The 13859-nt window shown below is 49.4% G+C and overlaps 1 protein-coding gene and 1 pseudogene across 5 annotated transcripts in view; one reads left to right on the top strand and one right to left on the bottom strand.

Annotated features, from left to right (window-relative positions):
• OGDH (oxoglutarate dehydrogenase) overlaps window positions 1-12656 on the top strand; it is a 470461-nt gene extending 457805 nt beyond the window's left edge. For all 5 annotated transcript variants that reach the window (XM_064366720.1, XM_064366721.1, XM_064366723.1 and 2 more), the window contains 3 exons: window positions 1653-1816; window positions 2010-2164; window positions 2305-12656. In XM_064366720.1, the coding sequence (XP_064222790.1) occupies window positions 1653-1816; window positions 2010-2164; window positions 2305-2425 (440 nt within the window). In that variant the 3' untranslated portion in view covers window positions 2426-12656. The remainder of the gene's footprint in view (window positions 1-1652; window positions 1817-2009; window positions 2165-2304) is intronic.
• On the bottom strand, window positions 12274-13469 carry LOC105721317 (heterogeneous nuclear ribonucleoprotein A3-like; annotated as a pseudogene).
• Between the last annotated feature and the right edge of the window lie 390 nt (window positions 13470-13859).

Genomic DNA, 13859 nt, shown 5'->3' with positions numbered 1-13859 from the left:
TGCAACCTCCACCTCCCTGGTTCAAATGATTCTCCTGCCTCGGCCTCCCAAGTAGCTGGGATTACAGGCACACACCACCACGCCTGGCTAATTTTTGTATTTTTAGTATAGACGGGGTTTCACCATGTTGGCCAGGCTGGTCTTGAACTCCTGACCTCAGGTGATCTGCCCACTTTGGCCTTCCAGTGTGCTGGGATTACAGGCCTGAGCCACCGAACCTGGGCTGTTGTTAGTATCTTTTGATGTACACAAGTTTTTAATTTTCATGAAGTCAGATTTGTCTTATTTCTTCTTTAGTTGTCTGTGACTCTGGTGTCATATCTGAGAAATCATTGCCAAATTCATTGTTGTAAAACTTTCTCTTTATGTTTTCTTCTGAGTTTTATAGTTTTTGCTCTTATGTTTAGATCTTTGACCCACTTTGAGCTAATTTTTCTGTTTTGTTTTTTATTTTTTGTTTGCATATTTTTGAGACAGTCTCACTCTGTTGCCCAAGCCAAAGTGCAGTGATGTGATCATCACTCACTGCAGCCTCAACTCCCAGGCTAAAGTGATCCTCCTACTTTGGTCTCCCAGGGTACTGGGATTACGTATGTGAGCCACTGTGCCCAGACTTTTATTCTTTTTGATGCTATCCTAAATGGAATTGTCCTAATTTCCTTTTCTTACTGTTCACTGTGTATAAAAGCACAACTGGTTTTAGTTACGTGTATATGATGTGTAGTGCTTAAGTCAGGGTATTAGGGTGTCCATCACCCTAGTACAATGTATGTTAATCTTACTTATCAAATATTGAATTTATTCCTTCTATCTAACTGTATGTTTGTACCCTTCAACCCACTTTTTTTTTTATTTTTGAGATAGAGTCTCACTCTGTTGCCCAGGCTGAAGTGTAGTGGCATGATCTCAGCTTACTGCAACCTCCACCTCCCAGGTTCAAGCAGTTCTCCTGCCTCAGCCTCCTGAGTAGCTGGTGCACGCCACCATGCTCAACTAATTTTTTTGTAGTTTTAGTAGAGACGGGGTTTCACCATGTTGGTCAGGCTGGTCTCAAACTTCTGACCACATGATCCATCCGCCTTAGCCTCCCGAAGTGCTGAGGTTACAGGCATGAGCCACTGCGCCTGGCCTAGGTTTTTTTCTTTTTTGTAGAGACGGAGTACTACCATGTTGCCCAGGCTGGTCTTTAATTCCTGAGCTCAAGGGATCCTCTTGCCTCAGCCTCCCAAAGTACTGTGGTGGCCTGAGCCACCACACCCAGCCAACCCACTATTCTCTATCTGAATATTTTCTCAGATTGTGTTGAAAGTGTTTATATTTGTAAAATCCTGAGCAGTAGAAATGGAGTGAATATGGGATGTTTTAATATACTTACTTGTTCCTAAAGTCTAAGACAAGTTGTTTTGAAGGATAGCCTGGGGTTACTTGATACCCTGAACTGGACATGTCTGCTGTGTGTTTGTTACATATTATGTGCTTTTCAAAGTGTACTTGGTCTGAGCAAATACAGGGAGAGGTTGGCGAATGGGAAGCCTCTCTAAACCTTGAAAGCTGCATGTCCTGGTAGCAGTCCATGGCACAGCCCTGGCTCCAGGAGAGCTCTCAGCCACATCCCTGAGAAAACCAGCCCAGCCATGGAAATTCTCTTGTAGGAACCCACTTCCAGCGGGTGATCCCAGAAGATGGCCCTGCGGCTCAGAACCCAGAGAATGTCAAAAGGCTTCTCTTCTGCACTGGCAAGGTGTACTATGACCTCACTCGGGAGCGCAAAGCACGTGACATGGTGGGGCAGGTGGCCATCACAAGGATCGAGCAGGTGAGGGTGGGTGGTACCATCAGGGTGTCCCCCCTGTAGAGGTCAGGGCTCTGGTGCCTTCATGGAACAGCCTTGCTGGGGGTGTGGCCCTCAGATTCCTGGCCTCCCCTGCTCAGAACACCAGTTTCCCTTTGCTGGATCTTGCCTGCCCTCTAAGTTTCCCCTTTTTGATGTGACCCCTGCTGTCTCCTAGCTGTCGCCATTCCCCTTTGACCTCCTGCTGAAGGAGGTGCAGAAGTACCCTAATGCTGAGCTGGCCTGGTGCCAGGAGGAGCACAAGAACCAAGGCTACTACGACTACGTGAAGCCGAGACTTCGGACCACCATCAGCCGCGCCAAGCCTGTCTGGTAAGGCCTCAGTCCCTGCCAGGACGGCTGTAGGACCTTCCCCTTAGGCCAGTGGGCAGTTAGCCGGGCACACGCAGCAGAGATGGACTGGGCCCACTCAGTGGCCACTGCCCTCACTGTCCCTTCCCTCCGTCTCTCAGGTATGCCGGCCGAGACCCAGCAGCTGCTCCAGCCACCGGCAACAAGAAGACCCACCTGACAGAGCTGCAGCGCCTCCTGGACACGGCCTTTGACCTGGACGTCTTCAAGAACTTGTCATAGATGCTGCCTAGGGTTGCTTGGGCCACTGCCCTCTCCACACCCATGACTGCCCCTTGCTTCTCAACTAAAGAATAGTGCCTCAGCGCAGCCCACACCGCCGCCCTCCTCACTGTACCGCACCCCTCCCTCTGCTCTCATAGGAGTTAGGCTGTCGTCCCCTCCAGTGCTTGGCTGCCCCACAGGCCACACGCTGCCCAGGCTTCGCTGACTTCTGAGCAGTTTTCCAGGAGGCCGTGGGGGAGCAGGAGGAGGAAAGGTAGCCCCTGAGGGATGTCCTTGGGGAGGGGTCAGCTCTGGCCCCAACCCTCCCCGCCAGTGTCACCCCCTCAGGTAGGGACTGGGCCTCGTGTGGCTTCCTAGTTTGCTGGCAACCCCTGCCACCCAGCAAGGCACAGGCTCCTGTATTTGGGACTAGGATAGCTTCATCTTGAGAATCTGTAGAGGAGCCTAGAGTCAGATCTAGCCATGGCTGGCAGAGGTTTCTAGGCTGGGCCCCAGCTGTGGTGTGAACTGAGGATGACACAGGGCAGCTGGCGGAGAGCCTTGGTGTGACCTGGCACAGAGGGCAGCTTTGGTCTCTGCAGTGTCCATTCTCTGCTGTTTCTTCAAGGGTTTCAGGCTGTGTGTGGGGCCCAAGCATGCCCCACCCACCCCGCCTGGGCTCAGACAGCACCTGGAGCCTACTGAGTCTGTGCGTGGCCAGGAAGCCCCGCTCAGGTTGCCACCGCAGGGGAACTGGCTGCGCTGTCTTGGTCCTGTTAACCCTCCACCTCCCCCAACCTCCTCCCTCGGCCTCCTGCCCCACCCCACCACTCTCTTTCTCCTTTAGCCCAGTGGAGACTTTCTGATGCATCATTTTCTTTGCTGTGCCAAAGCAGGTCAGAAGAGGGAGAGGAGGGGCCGGGGGTGAGGGGCAGGCCATGGCCAAGGGGCCAGCTCCCCCTCATTCATCACTCTGACCTTCACAGGGACAGATCTGATTTATTTATTTTGGTTAAAAAAAAAAAAAGGAACAGAAACAATTTTGCATTGCATTGGCTTGACTCATAAACTAAGTTATCCGCAGGCCCGTCTGCTCTGTCTTTCTGTCTGTTCCGCCTTCTCCCCTGAGGGGATGGGGCTAGGCCAGGCCCCTCCTAACCCTCCTGGGAAACAGTCCTCTCCTCATTGGACAGGGGGAGCCATGACCACGGCCTGCAGGCCCTCACCCCACGGCCCTCTACACACTCCCTTGCAGGCAAAGCCGCCGTTGTGAACAAGGCAGAGGTGGCCTGGGCCGCCAGGCTGTTTGGGTGTAGCCCGGTTTCTGAGTTTTCCCTGTTCTGGGTCTTCTCCCACACACCACCTTGAAAAAAGTACTCTGTGCTCTGTGCCTCTGCGTTTGAGCCAGCATGCCTGCAGTTTCACCCAACACGTTTGTTAATTAGTGCGTCCTAGAGACCAAGCAGCGCTTCCAACCTGGAGATGGGGCCCCTTACCAGCACACACCCTGGGGTCCCCTCTGGCCAAGAGCTTCATCCCCCAACAAGCCAGGTATTGACTTCCTGAGCATTGAACCAATCTTACCCCTGAGGAAGAGCTTAAGTGGGGTCAAACCTCTGACTCACCACCCTGTTCTCTAGGGAGCACCTGCCTAGGTCCCGTGATTTATCCTGTTGTCCCTTTGCAGCATGGCTCAGGGTTCTTCCAGTTGGAAGCGTGACCACCAGCCAGTGCCAGGTGGGGTGGGTCCTGGGGTGGGTGTGAAGAGCTGCCGTCGCCACCCCCAGTGCTGTAGACAGACGCTCCTGCATGTGTCTGCTAGTGACCAGTGCCACCTCCCTGTGCCTCACCACCTACCCAAAATTCTGGCTGGGCAGGGTGGCTCACACCTGTCATCTCAGTACTATGGGAGGCCAAGGTAGGAGGATTGCTTCAGGCCAGGAGTTCAAGGCCAGCCTGGGCAACATAGTGCAGTTGCCACCCCTACAAAAAAATTTAAAAATCAGCAGGGTGTGATGGCACATACCTGTAGTCCCAGCTACTCAGGAGGCTGAGGTGGGAAGCTCGCCCAAGCCTGGCAGGTCAGGGCTTCAGGGAGCTGTTAGAGCACTCCTGGCTGGGTGACAGAGCAAGATCCTGTATATATCTTTTGGAAAAATGGCCACAGGGTATACTGCAGCAAGGGAAGCTGGGACTCACCTCTGCTTCCCAGCTGGCCAGGGAAGCGGAACATCTGGGTGAGCAGAGCCCAAACTCCCAAACTGATTCTGAGGGTCTGGGAACACTCCCCAGAGAGTGGGGCCTGAGTTGGCTCCTGAAGCAGCTCAGCATGGTGACCCCTAGGTCGTCCTGGCGGTAGTTGTGACCACAGTAACAGACAAAGCTCCTCTGGAATCTCGAAGTAAGTGGGGGTAGTGGTCTTCCTAAGTTCTCGGTGCAGGTCTGTGACCCTTAGCACCCTGCGAGGAGAACAGGCCTTTGTAAAGCAGGAATAGTCAACCTGCTGGACCAGGTACTCACACATGATGTCATGCAGATGGTTCCCTGGTTTTCTTCTGTTGCAGTTAATTGTCCCATTTCCTGAAATTGGAAAACAATTGTTAAAAGGAAGAAGCTCCACACAGTCTAGGCAGCATCTTCTGTGTTTAGACGGGAGTTTGTGGGCCAGGACTGGAGAGAGAGAGAGTACCAAACAGCAGAGTGACATCAGGTGACAGCCTTGAGTTAGTGTCACGGATATGTAGTAGGCATGGTGTGGTGTGGGTGAGCTGAAGGGAAATGCAAACCATTTTTAGGACAAAGAGGCCTTGTCCTGGTCACTGGTGAGCAGCTTGGCCCTGTGACTCATCCCTGATGCTCCTGAATTATTGCCAGTTGGGCAATGCAGACAGGGGCATAACCTACCCAACATCACTGTCAACGTCCTTGTGCTTTTCTGGTTATAGAAAAGGTACTTCTGGATTCAAAATAGCTGAGCTAGATGTGAGAATGTCAGCTCGCTCCACTGGGGAGGGAGCTTCAGAGCCAGCCCCTCACCCAAATGCCATGGCTAGTGACTAGTGGGGTGGGTGAGGGCAGAAGGGGGACATCACCAGCCCATGAACTCACTATAGTCTGAGAGCTAGTGCTTTCTGGGGGTGGGGATGGGGGAATGACCGGCTGAGGCGTCACCCATCCACGTGTTTCTGCAAAGGTCCACACCGGAGAAGTCAAAAGAGGCTGCCAGCCCCACTGGAGTGACTAGTTCGGAACCCTACACCCAGATTCCCTCCTTTTCCTCCAGCAGAAACAGAATTGGATGCCCAGTGATACTTCAGGCCTAACTTTGGCGGGGTAGTGAGCTCCCTGTCGGGATAGTATTCAAATTGGATTTTACTGCAGAGATTGTAGAACTGTCCCCGTGTTGCATTCCGTGATCTGCCAGCGGGTCTCTGCTGAGGGACTCCTGCTCTGCCCACTCCAGTGCACACCTGGCTCTCTCAGTCCCCAAAACAAATCATCAAAGACTTCCCTGAATGAGGGCCAGAGCTGGGGGTTTTCTCCAGGATACCCAAAGGAGCCACATTACCCACCTCCTATGGCCTCATTCCCCCAACCAGCCTCACCCATCTTCCCAGACCTCTCCTCCCTAGGGCCTCACCAGCCCCCTACCTGGCTCATGGGCTCAGGGCCCCAGATTGCCATGGGAACTCTGTTAACTTCCAAGTGCCCAAGTCCACCCAGGCCCCCTGCCAGAGGGTCTCCCCCTCCAGCGCTTTCTCCACTGGTGTGTTGGGTGTGGTTTGTCAGCCTTGAGACCTGCCAAGACCCTGTCTCCTTTCTAGCCCTCCCCAGTGCAGAGCTGTGTTCTAGTTTGCCTCTGGGACTCGACCTGGACACCCTGGGCAGAGTCCCTTCCTGCCCAGACCTCTGTCCTGTCTAGGGAACCAACCCTAGTGGGAAAAGTCGCTGCTGAACAGGCCCTGAGGATAGGGGCTGTTCCCTCTGTGCCAGGCCTCTCTCATTTCCTCTGCTTACTCTGGTCCTGAAGGTCAGGCTTAACAGAGTTTAGCACCTAAGTTTAATGAAGGGTCTGGGCTATGGATCAATGAACAGTTTTGCTTAATTGTAGCCAGAGGCCAGGAAAGGAATGTAAACAGATTGGTGACCAGATGAGTATGTCCAGAGGCCCTAGTGGTCTCTGGGAGCAGATGTTACCAGCACATAGAGGTGTTGAAGGGAAATGGATGGAGCTTAGAGATCCAAGTGAGAAAGAAACATGGGTGGAAGGCAGACAGATGTCAGGAAGGCTTGGCTGGCCAACCGCAATGTGGAACTGAGAGAAAGTAGGTCAGAGGGATGTGGCAGGGGAGGAGGCTGAATTTGAAAGCTTTGTGACATCCAGGTGGAAATGTCAGGGAGGCCATTGGCTTTACGGATCAGAGCCTGGAGACTCGCTGGGTCCTTTGAGTCATCTGTGGGTGGGGGTCCTGGTCCCTGAGGCACAGGATCAGACAGTGGAGAAAAAGGAGGTGGGGGGAGCGGGACCCCAAAAACTAACCATGTTCCTCTGCAGATCAGGGGCTGAGTCTAGATGTCCAAGGGGAGTCTTCTTTTCTTCTCCACCCAGCCCCAGATCTTGTCCCTCCCTAAGTTTTTTAAATCAGCCATGCCAGTAACCTGGCAGTGCCACTGGGCATCCTGTACCCCTTATTCCCTCCCCCTGCTGGGGCTGTGCCAGGAGCCACCTGCTTGTCTCTTGAGGGCTGTATGGACTGCCTTGTTACTGCAGAATGATCTTCAAACTCAGATTTGATGCTGTCTGTCCTCTGTAGGAAACCAATAGCTCGCCTTCCCCAGCAGTCTGGTTGCTTAGGGGCTGTCCTCCCTCCCCACTGGCGCCCCAGGCTGCCCAAAGAGGACCTGGAGAGGAACTAGGTGCCCCCTCCTCATCTTCTTGCTCCCTCTCCCTGGAGTCCCTTTCCCTGCCTTGTCTGTGGAGCCCACTCCCTCCCAGCCCGACCCATCACTCAGGAGCTGTGTGTGTGTCACCATCCTGTCCCTGGCTTGTTTGCTGTCCCCCATGTTGGCTGCAGTGCCTGGCACATGGCAGGGACTCCCTTGGGCTTCCAGGATGAAGGGATACTTGTTTGTCTATTAAACTTTCCCTCCATTAGAGAGGTGGTAACTAAAGGCTGAACAGAAAGGCTGGTAATAGGAAAGTGGAAGAGGACTTTGGCCATCATGTTGGGAAGCTACCATAGCTCTTTCCTTCCAAGACTCAACACCAGAGCCCCTTAAGCCACAGTGGGCCAGGTCCTGCCTAGATTTTCCAAAGTTAGGATAGGGATCCCTCAACCCTCTCCCCACCCTTCATCCAGGGTTTATTTACTGAGTGGTTGGCACTTGCTCTTTGGGGTTCAAGTCACCACAAACGTATTCATTCTGTGTTGTAAGAGCTTTCTAACTCCTGCCCAATGCTGGTCACTTCTGCTTCCCCAGAGGGACCTCCTGAAACTGTCAATGCAGAATTGTAACTGAGACAGTGACACGGGTCTGACCTGGCCAGCTCCATCCTGTTTCTGACCTCCAAGCTGTTTTTGTTCATTCCTGGGCATAGGCTGAACTAACCTTGAGAGGAACTTAGTTTATAGATTATAGTTTGAAACAAAGATAAAGATAACAGCCTTTGCCCAAAACAATCCCCCTTCTTGCCTGGGACTAGACTGCTTTTGTAGGACTAACAAATTAGTCAACAAGTTAGAAATTTTGGTTTAGGAATCATGCCCCTGTATACTACAAGATTCTGATTCTCCCCAAGTCAGTTCTGGTGATAGCATCACTGTTGTAAAACCTAAGATCAGTGCTTCAGATATTTTGCAGACCCTGCACTAGATGGGTCAGCTGGCACCACCCAGATTGATAAACTGGCTCATGTGATCTTGTGGCCCCCACCCAAGAACTGACCCAGCAGAAGAGGACACCTTCAACTCCCTATGATTTCATGTCCAACCCAACCAGCCAACACTCCTGACTCACTGGCTGCCTCCCCCACCCACCAAACCATCCTTAAAAACTCTGATTCCCAGCCAGGTGCAACCTCCGCCTCCTGGGTTCAAGCAATTCTCTGCTTCAGTCTCCCAAGTAGCTGGGATTACAAGTGCCTGCCATCATGTCCAGCTAATTATTTTGTATTTTTGATACGGGTTTCACTATCTTGGCCAGGCTGGTCTTGAAATCCTGACCTTGTGATCCACCCACCTTGGCCTCCCAAAATGCTGGATTACAGGCATGAGCCACCAAGCAAAGCCTAAAATAACCAATTTCTCAAATGGTGTCTTGTTGCAAAAATAAACAGATTTTTTAAAAGACAGTTTTGCTCTTGTAACCCAGGATGTAGTGCAATGTCACAATCTCAGCTTACTGCAACCTCTGGCTCTCAGGTTCAAGCGCTTCTGCCACCTCAGCCTCCTGAGTAACTGGGACGACAGATAGGTGCCTGCCACCATGCCTGACTAATTTTTGTATTTTTAGTAGAGATGAGGTTTCACTATGTTGGCCAAGGTGGTCTTGAACTCCTGAATTTGGGTGATCCACCTGCCTTGGCCTCCCAAAGTGCTGGGATTACAGATGTGAGCCACCATGCCTGGCTGAAAACCGATTCTTATTGCACTTATGCCAATAACTACATTGCCATAACTTAAGAATACTCACAACTAGTTTCCAAATTCTGGAGAAATCAGGTAGAGAGAAACAAATATGCTCCAAATTTTGTGCACAGGAGTATACTCAATTGTTAAAAACTAGAAATAGCTAAAAGGAAAATTTTTATTAACTCTGAAAGACAAAGCAAAGGATTAGCAACATTTTAAGCAAAAAGTTAAAAAAGATTACTTCAGGCTTCTGTTAGTTTAGTCCATGCAGTTAACTCCTGTTCTGTTTGATATTCATGAACATTTCAGCTCTCCATGAGAGTCCTGAAAGTTTTTTCCTGTACTCTAATGTCACAATCTTGAAAGTTATCAGAAACCTGCATTCACAAACATCTGTTAGAGTTCCATAATTGATTATAAACCACCTTATAAAGAGGACCAAAACAAGACAACAATTATATATGGATGACAAAACGTCTTAGGACAGCCACAGTCAACAACACGATTAAAAAATTTGGTTATTTCTGTGGCATACAATGATTTTATGTAATAATTATAATTATCAATAACATACACTAAGTCATATCAGAATTATGAGTTTCCCATTAGTTTAGGACACATACCAATAACACATTTATAAAACTACAGCCCAAAGAAAGCCAAACACCATTTCGATTTGACAATGCTTCCTGTATAATTTTTGTACCAAGTAAGACAAATTTCACCTTTACTGTAGTGTATTATTAATGTTAAATCCAATTCTTAAAACCTTATAGGCTGGGCATGGTGGCTCACACCTGTAATCCCAGCACTTTGGGAGGCTGAGGTGGGCACATCATAAGGTCAGGAGTTTGAGACCAGCCTGCCCAACATTTTAAAACTCTGTCTTTATAAAAAATACAAAAATTAGCCAGGTGTGGGGGTGCGAGGCTGTAATCCTAGCTACTTGCAAGGCTGATTAGGAGAATCGCTTGAATCCAGGAGGCAGGGGTTGCAGTGGGCCAAGATTGCACTACTATACTCCAGCCTTGGTGACAGAATGAAACTCTGTCTCAAAAAAGAAAAAAAAAAGAAAAGAAAAACAAAGTTTTCTAACTTTGTTTTGGTAAGGTATTTTAGGCCAACTGGCTGCACCATGGGCCATATCCTAAGTCTAGCCATGGTGACCCCCGTGACCTGCACATACACTTCTGGATGGCCTCCCAAAACCCGAAATTCTGAAGTAACTGGAAAACCACAAAAGGAAAGGAAATGATCAAGCCCTGCGGTGCCTAATTAATTTTGAGAGATTCTCTGTTGTTCCTTATTCCTGCCTCAATTGATAAAGCAATTGGACTTTATAGCCAACCTTGGTTAACCTCCTGACTCCAGACCCATGACCCCCTCCCAGCTTGCAAAAACTGCCCTACACTGTAACTTCTGTAAGTCTCCACTGCCTACCCTAAACCTGTAAAACCAACTCCTATCCCACCGCTGCCCTCCACTGATTCTCTTTTCAGACTCAGCTCATCCTCACTTGGGTGAATAAACAGCCATGTTGCTCACACAAAGCCTGTTTGGCAGGGGGGCTTCTCTTCATTCAGAGCCTGCGTTTTAACATTTGGTGCTGAAACCCGGGATAGGGGTACTCCTTTGGGGAGACCAGCCCCCTGTCCCTGCTCCCCCTCTGGGAAGAGACCCACCTGAGACCTCAACACATCAGACCAGACCAGCAGCTCACATTTAGCGTGCCAAACAGCTCTCCCACTACCTTTAGATTGGGTAAGCAGACTCTCCCTCTTTTTTTATTTTATATTATTTTATTTTATTTATTTTTTAGAGACAGGGTCTCGCTATGTTGCCCAGGCTGAAGTGCGGTGGCTCTTCACAGGCACGATCCCACTACTGATCAGCGTGGGAGTTTTGACCTGCCCTGTTAACAACCTGGGCCAGTTCACCCCTCCTTAGGCAACCTGGTGGTCCCCGGCTCCCGGGAAGTCACCATATTGATGCCGAACTTAGTGCGGACACCCGATCAGCATAGCGCACTGCAGCCCAGAACTCCTGGACTCAAGCTATCCTTCCACCTCAGCCTCCCGAGTAGCTGGGACTACAGGCACATGCCACTACACCTGGCAACTCTCCCTCTTTCTCTCTCTTTTCCTTTAGAGAAAAGGAGACAAGTATCTCCGTCTCTCTCTCTCTCTCTTTTCCTTTAGGGAAAAGGATACAAGTCCCTCCCTCCCTCTCTCTTTTTCTTTAAATCTTTCTCCTTCTAGTAGAGACAAAGAAGATACTCTTTATCCATGTAGAGACAGAGGAGACAAGTCTCTCCCTCTCGCTCAAAAACTCCGATGTCAATCATGGACTCGGGAAGACAGTCAGTCACGGGGACACCTGCCTTGATCACTCAGCCACGTTACAGCCCAGGACTCAGTCCGGGACGCCTGCTGAAAACCCTGGTAGCTGCTTGCTCCTTCTCCTCGTCTCTACTCTACTCTTTTCCTTAAAACGTACCTCCTTTGCCAGGAGCAATATTCCGCCCTCTGTTCCTCTGTCTTTGCCTCTAGCCTGCGTCCTAAAAAAAATTGAATCTTTTTTCTTTCCTTTTTGGAGATGCGTTCTCCCTGCCAAATGTATCCAGATAATTTCCCAAACCCCAACCCCATCCACGAAACAACAGCTTCTGTCCTTCCTAGGCGTTGTAGGATACTTTCACCTCTGGTTACCAGTTTTCTCAGATTGTGAATTTGTCTGTTTTGCATCCATTAATCACAGGCCCAATTGGATTAACCATATTTTCTTTTTTTGAGACACAGTTTCACTCTGCCGCCCAGGCTGAAGTGCAGTGGTGCAATCTTGGCACCGCTACCTCTGTCTCCCGGGTTCAAGCGATTACAAGCATGTGCCGCCATGCCCAGCTAATTTTGTATTTTTTAAAAAAAGTTAAAAGTTCCTTAGTTTTTTATTCCTGGTACCACTACCACAATTTACAGGGCAATACCCCTGATGTAATGAAAAGAAAAAGAAAAAGCCACAACAGATAAAAGTCCTCAAGAATGTTCATCTAATTGACACAATTGCATTAATCAATAGCTGCATTTTTTGCAAACTGTGGCTATGACCGTCCTGAACAAGAAGGGTTTCCTGTTTAAGCTGCAGTAACTTTTCTAACTGGATCATTGCTCCTTCTGTGGCAGATATTTACAGTTCTTCTAATGCATTTGGGACAACTGTCTCAAAGTAACCTGCAGCTTTCCTGACAACTCCTCGCTCTCTCTCCTGCTAAAAACTGTAGCCCTTTTCTGCTGTTTTTAGAACCTTCTGCTACCATATCCACCACTTCCACCACCAGATCCATAACCATCACCATAGGGACTGCCTGAGCTTCTTCCACCAAAGCTACCCCCTTTCATGGGTCCATAATTTGATTGCTATTGTCCACTATAATTTCCAAAATCATTATATTTCCCACCACCACCATAGTTACCACCGCCAAAATTTCCTCCTTTATTGTAACCATCATATCCTCCACCACCACCACCACCATATCCACCACCTTGGTTTCCCTATCCTGGTCCACCACCACCATAGCCCCCTCTACTACTATAACCAGGACCCCCACCATAGTTGCCACCATCACCTCCAAATCCATTATATCCACCATCGCCTCCTCCATAACTACCTCTGCTGCTACCACCTCCACCAGCATAACCTCTTCCACCAGAGTTTCCACCGTGGCCAAAATTACCTCCACCACCTCCAAAGTTTCCTCCGCGACCCATAAAATTGCCAGATCCACCTCCACGGCCTCCCTGTGATCCAGCAGACCGCATCTCTTGTTTAGAAGGGGCCTTTTTCATTTCACAGTCATGCCCATTAATAGTGTGGTATTTCTGAACAACAAAGTTATCAACTGTATCATGATCATTGAAAGTTATGAAAGCAAATCCTCTCTTTTTTCCACTCTGCCTGTCTTCCGTAACTTCTATGGTTTCAATCTTGCCATGCTTTTCAAAGTTGTCTCTCAAATTATACTCTTCTGTATCTTCTTTAATACTACCAACAAAAAATTTCTTCACTGTTAGGTGGGCACCAGGCTTTACAGAATCTGCTCTAGAAACAGCTCTCTTTGGTTCCACTACACGCCCATCAACCTTGTGTGGTGGAGCACACATTGCCACATCCACCTCTTCAACACAAGATAAGTCACAAAACCAAAGCCCCTGGAATGTTTCGTTTGGGGATCTCTCATTACCACACAATCTGAGTGTGCCCCATTTCTCAAGATGTTCTCTTAAACTATCATCTGTAGTTTCAAAGCTCAGACCACCAATAAACAGTTTTCTCAACTGCTGTGTTTCCTTTGGATCAAGGCCCTCCTTCCCCCAGCAGCGATGGCGACAGCTGGAGTGGGGCTGGGGGCGACCAGGTGGCGGTTTTACTTCCATTTTGAGACCAGACTCGCCTCTTCCAACTTTAGTTCAATATTGCTAATTTTGTATTTTTAGTAGAGACGGGGTTTCTCCATGTTAGTCAGGCTGGTCTTGAACTCCCGACCTACCCGCCTCAGCCTTCCAAAGTGCTGGTATTACAGGTGTGAGACACTGCACCAGCCTTCTTCTTTCTTTCTTTTTTTTTTTTTTTTTTTTGAGACAGAGTCTCACTCTGTCACCCAGAGTGAAGTGCAGTGGTGTGATCACTGCAACCTCCACCTCCCCTGCCAAGTAGCTGGGACTACAGTCACTTGCCACCACGCCTGGCTAATTTCTGTATATGTGTGTGTGTGTGTATATGTATATAAATATATATAAACTTACACAGGGTTTTGCATCATGTTG

The sequence above is a fragment of the Aotus nancymaae genome, unplaced genomic scaffold, assembly GCF_030222135.1.
Source record: "Aotus nancymaae isolate 86718 unplaced genomic scaffold, 86718_ANA_hifiasm-v0.15.2.pri h1tg000065l, whole genome shotgun sequence".
NCBI classification, from domain to species: Eukaryota; Metazoa; Chordata; class Mammalia; order Primates; family Aotidae; genus Aotus; species Aotus nancymaae.
The sequence above is the reverse complement of the archived record's forward strand: the minus strand, read 5'-3'. Positions and strand labels throughout refer to the sequence as shown.